Source organism: Seriola aureovittata, chromosome 5, assembly GCF_021018895.1.
Source record: "Seriola aureovittata isolate HTS-2021-v1 ecotype China chromosome 5, ASM2101889v1, whole genome shotgun sequence".
In the NCBI taxonomy this organism is placed as follows: Eukaryota; Metazoa; Chordata; class Actinopteri; order Carangiformes; family Carangidae; genus Seriola; species Seriola aureovittata.
This window is the reverse complement of record NC_079368.1, coordinates 29,899,856-29,902,355: the sequence shown is the minus strand read 5'-3', so window position 1 is coordinate 29,902,355 and position 2,500 is coordinate 29,899,856. Positions and strand designations below refer to the sequence as shown.

The window sequence follows — 2,500 nt, the reverse complement described above, 5'->3', positions numbered from 1 at the left end:
AGGAGGAGAGGAGGAGAGAGAGAGGAGGAGAGGAGAGGGAGAGAGAGGAGAGAGGAGAGGAGGAGAGGAGGAGAGAGAGAGGAGGAGAGGAGAGAGAGAGGAGAGAGGAGGAGAGAAAGGGAGAGAGGAGAGAGAGAGGAGGAGAGAGAGGAGAGAGGAGGAGAGAGGAGAGAGGAGACAAAGCAATGAACCAAGGAAATAAGAGGGAGAGACATAATATCAATCATTTGAATCAGTAATGAAACTGATGATTATTGATTATTGATTGGTGATGTCAGATAAAGCTCGTCCTCCACCCACTGCAGCGTCCGTGGTCTCGTTGACCTGCAGGTCTGTGGTCTGGTCCGTGGTCTCGGGGTCAGAGGTCGGCTCAGTCCTGAAGGTGGAGTTGTCAAACAGAGACACCAGAGGAGGGAGGGAGGGCTGGAGGTCTGACCCAGGGGAGGGGGACTGAGAGGGCGACGTGCCCGGCCGGGATGCACCGTGGCTGGGCAGCGGGAGAAGGGAGGGCTGGGCAGTCTGAGGCTCTGGACTGGGATGCTCCATAGCGTAGAGGAATGTGGGGATGATGGGAACTGTGGGAGGAGGCGGAGATTGATTCATTGATTAGTTAAAATAAAATTAATTCACTCCTTAAACTTTTGCCCTTTTAAACCGAACTCAGTTTTTATGTTTTTTAATTTACACTTCACTGGATGAGACTGTGTCCAGATCTTTACTTTCTAACAAAGTGGATGTAAACGTCTGAATAAATTCTTTTTACAATTCCTGTTTTTAATGTCTATTAAAATATATAATAAAGGAAATGCCTCTACGATTTTCAAGGAAATCAATTCCCTAGATTTTTACTCCTCCACGCCAGCGGAAGGCAGAGCGGCGGCCATTTTGTTTTCAGGTTGTCCGTCTCATTCCCGTGAACACGATATCTCAGTGACGCCTTGATGGAACTCTTTCTAATTTGGCACAAACATTCACTAGGACTCAAGGATGAACTGTTTAAAGTTTGGTGGTCAAAGGTCAAAGGTCATGGTGACATCACAAAAGCTGGTTTTGGCCTTGTGAATCTTGGGAACACAAAGTGTTTTGGCGGAGGCCTACAACCACGAGGTGGTGACTCTAGTGTTGGGTTTTAAGGAAAGTGGCTGTACCAGCTGAAACATGTCATGGATCAATAATAACAGAAATAATAAACTTTTGTATCATTTTCTTTACACAGTAGAAACATTATTGACCATCAAACGTCAGACAGGCTTTAGTTTGGGGTTAAATGATGCATGTCCACAGGACACAGAGCCACACTTTAAACACTCTGTTCATCCACAGGTCGATGGTTGATGAGTCAGGATTGATTGATTTGTTGAGAAATGAAAACCATTTATTTAAACTGTAAAAACAGAACAGGTGTGTAACAGCATTTCAAACCTGAGCTGAAGCTAAAAGAGCAGAGAGGAGTTTGTCTGAGAAAAGACTGAAGGAGACAAATCTGACCTGAGACAGCAGGCTTTAAAGGCCGTGGTCAAGAGGTTGTGTGTGTGTGTGTGTGTGTGTGTGTGTGTGTGTGTGTGTGTGTGTGTGTGTGTGTGAGAGACCTCTCCAGCCTTTACTTTAGCTCTGAGTCTAACAGCTGACGACGGCTTTGCCCTCAAGGTTTTTAGTTGCGTCACAGATCTGTTTCCAGCAGCTGAGACTCCGTCAGAGGACGGACTGTTGCTCGCCGTGCTGCTCTGACAGGCTCCGCCCTCCTGGTCTCAGTCTGTCACCAGAGCATCAGTGACTCACAGTCTCTGATCCGGTGCATCCCAGAGGAGGTGGACGGGGCTCCCCATACAGGAGAGTGTGTGTGTGTGTGTGTGTGTGTGTGTGTGTGTGTGTGTGTGTGTGTGTGTGTGTGTGTGTGTGTACTCACCGACCACAGTGAGCAGCATGTTGTCGAGCAGCAGAGCGACACACACCACAACCAGGACAAGTCTGGGGGAACCTCGACTCTGACGGAGCCACAGCATGTCTACACACACACACACACACACACACACACACACACACACACACACACACACACACACACACACACACACACAAACAGAAAAGCAGGAATTCAGCGCCATCAACTCGTCTTAACTTTGTGTAAAGAGAAAAAAGAGTTAATTGAACTGATTGAAACTGAGCCTTAAAACCAGCCGTCAGGACTTCTGGAACTTTGTGATGTCACAACAAAGCAGTCACCAAGCCCCGCCCACCTGGACCCACCATCCAAACCTTGCAGGATTTGGTTTCTCTGAGTGTTTTTACCTGAAATCTAATGTATTTTTATTGGATCAGTCAGAAAACAGTCAGCCAATCAGAAGAGAGGCTCAGAGCCTCCTCTCTTCTGATTGGCTCACAGACCTGTTGTTAGTAGAGCTGCAGAGAGAAGCCTGAGAGAGGAGATGTAAAACTACATTCACCTGATCAGCGATGATGTGGACTGGAGGAGGCGGGAATCGAACCACTGACCTTCAGA

At 47.5% G+C, this 2,500-nt stretch overlaps 1 protein-coding gene across 2 annotated transcripts in view; it reads right to left on the bottom strand.

Annotated features, from left to right (window-relative positions):
- The window catches only part of LOC130170205 (chromaffin granule amine transporter), a 30,674-nt gene that overhangs the window by 19,787 nt on the left and 8,387 nt on the right, over positions 1-2,500 (bottom strand). For both annotated transcript variants that reach the window (XM_056377389.1, XM_056377390.1), the window contains 2 exons: positions 1,907-2,005; positions 301-575 (listed from right to left, as the gene is read on the bottom strand). In XM_056377389.1, the coding sequence (XP_056233364.1) occupies positions 301-575; positions 1,907-2,003 (372 nt within the window). In that variant the 5' untranslated portion in view covers positions 2,004-2,005. The remainder of the gene's footprint in view (positions 1-300; positions 576-1,906; positions 2,006-2,500) is intronic.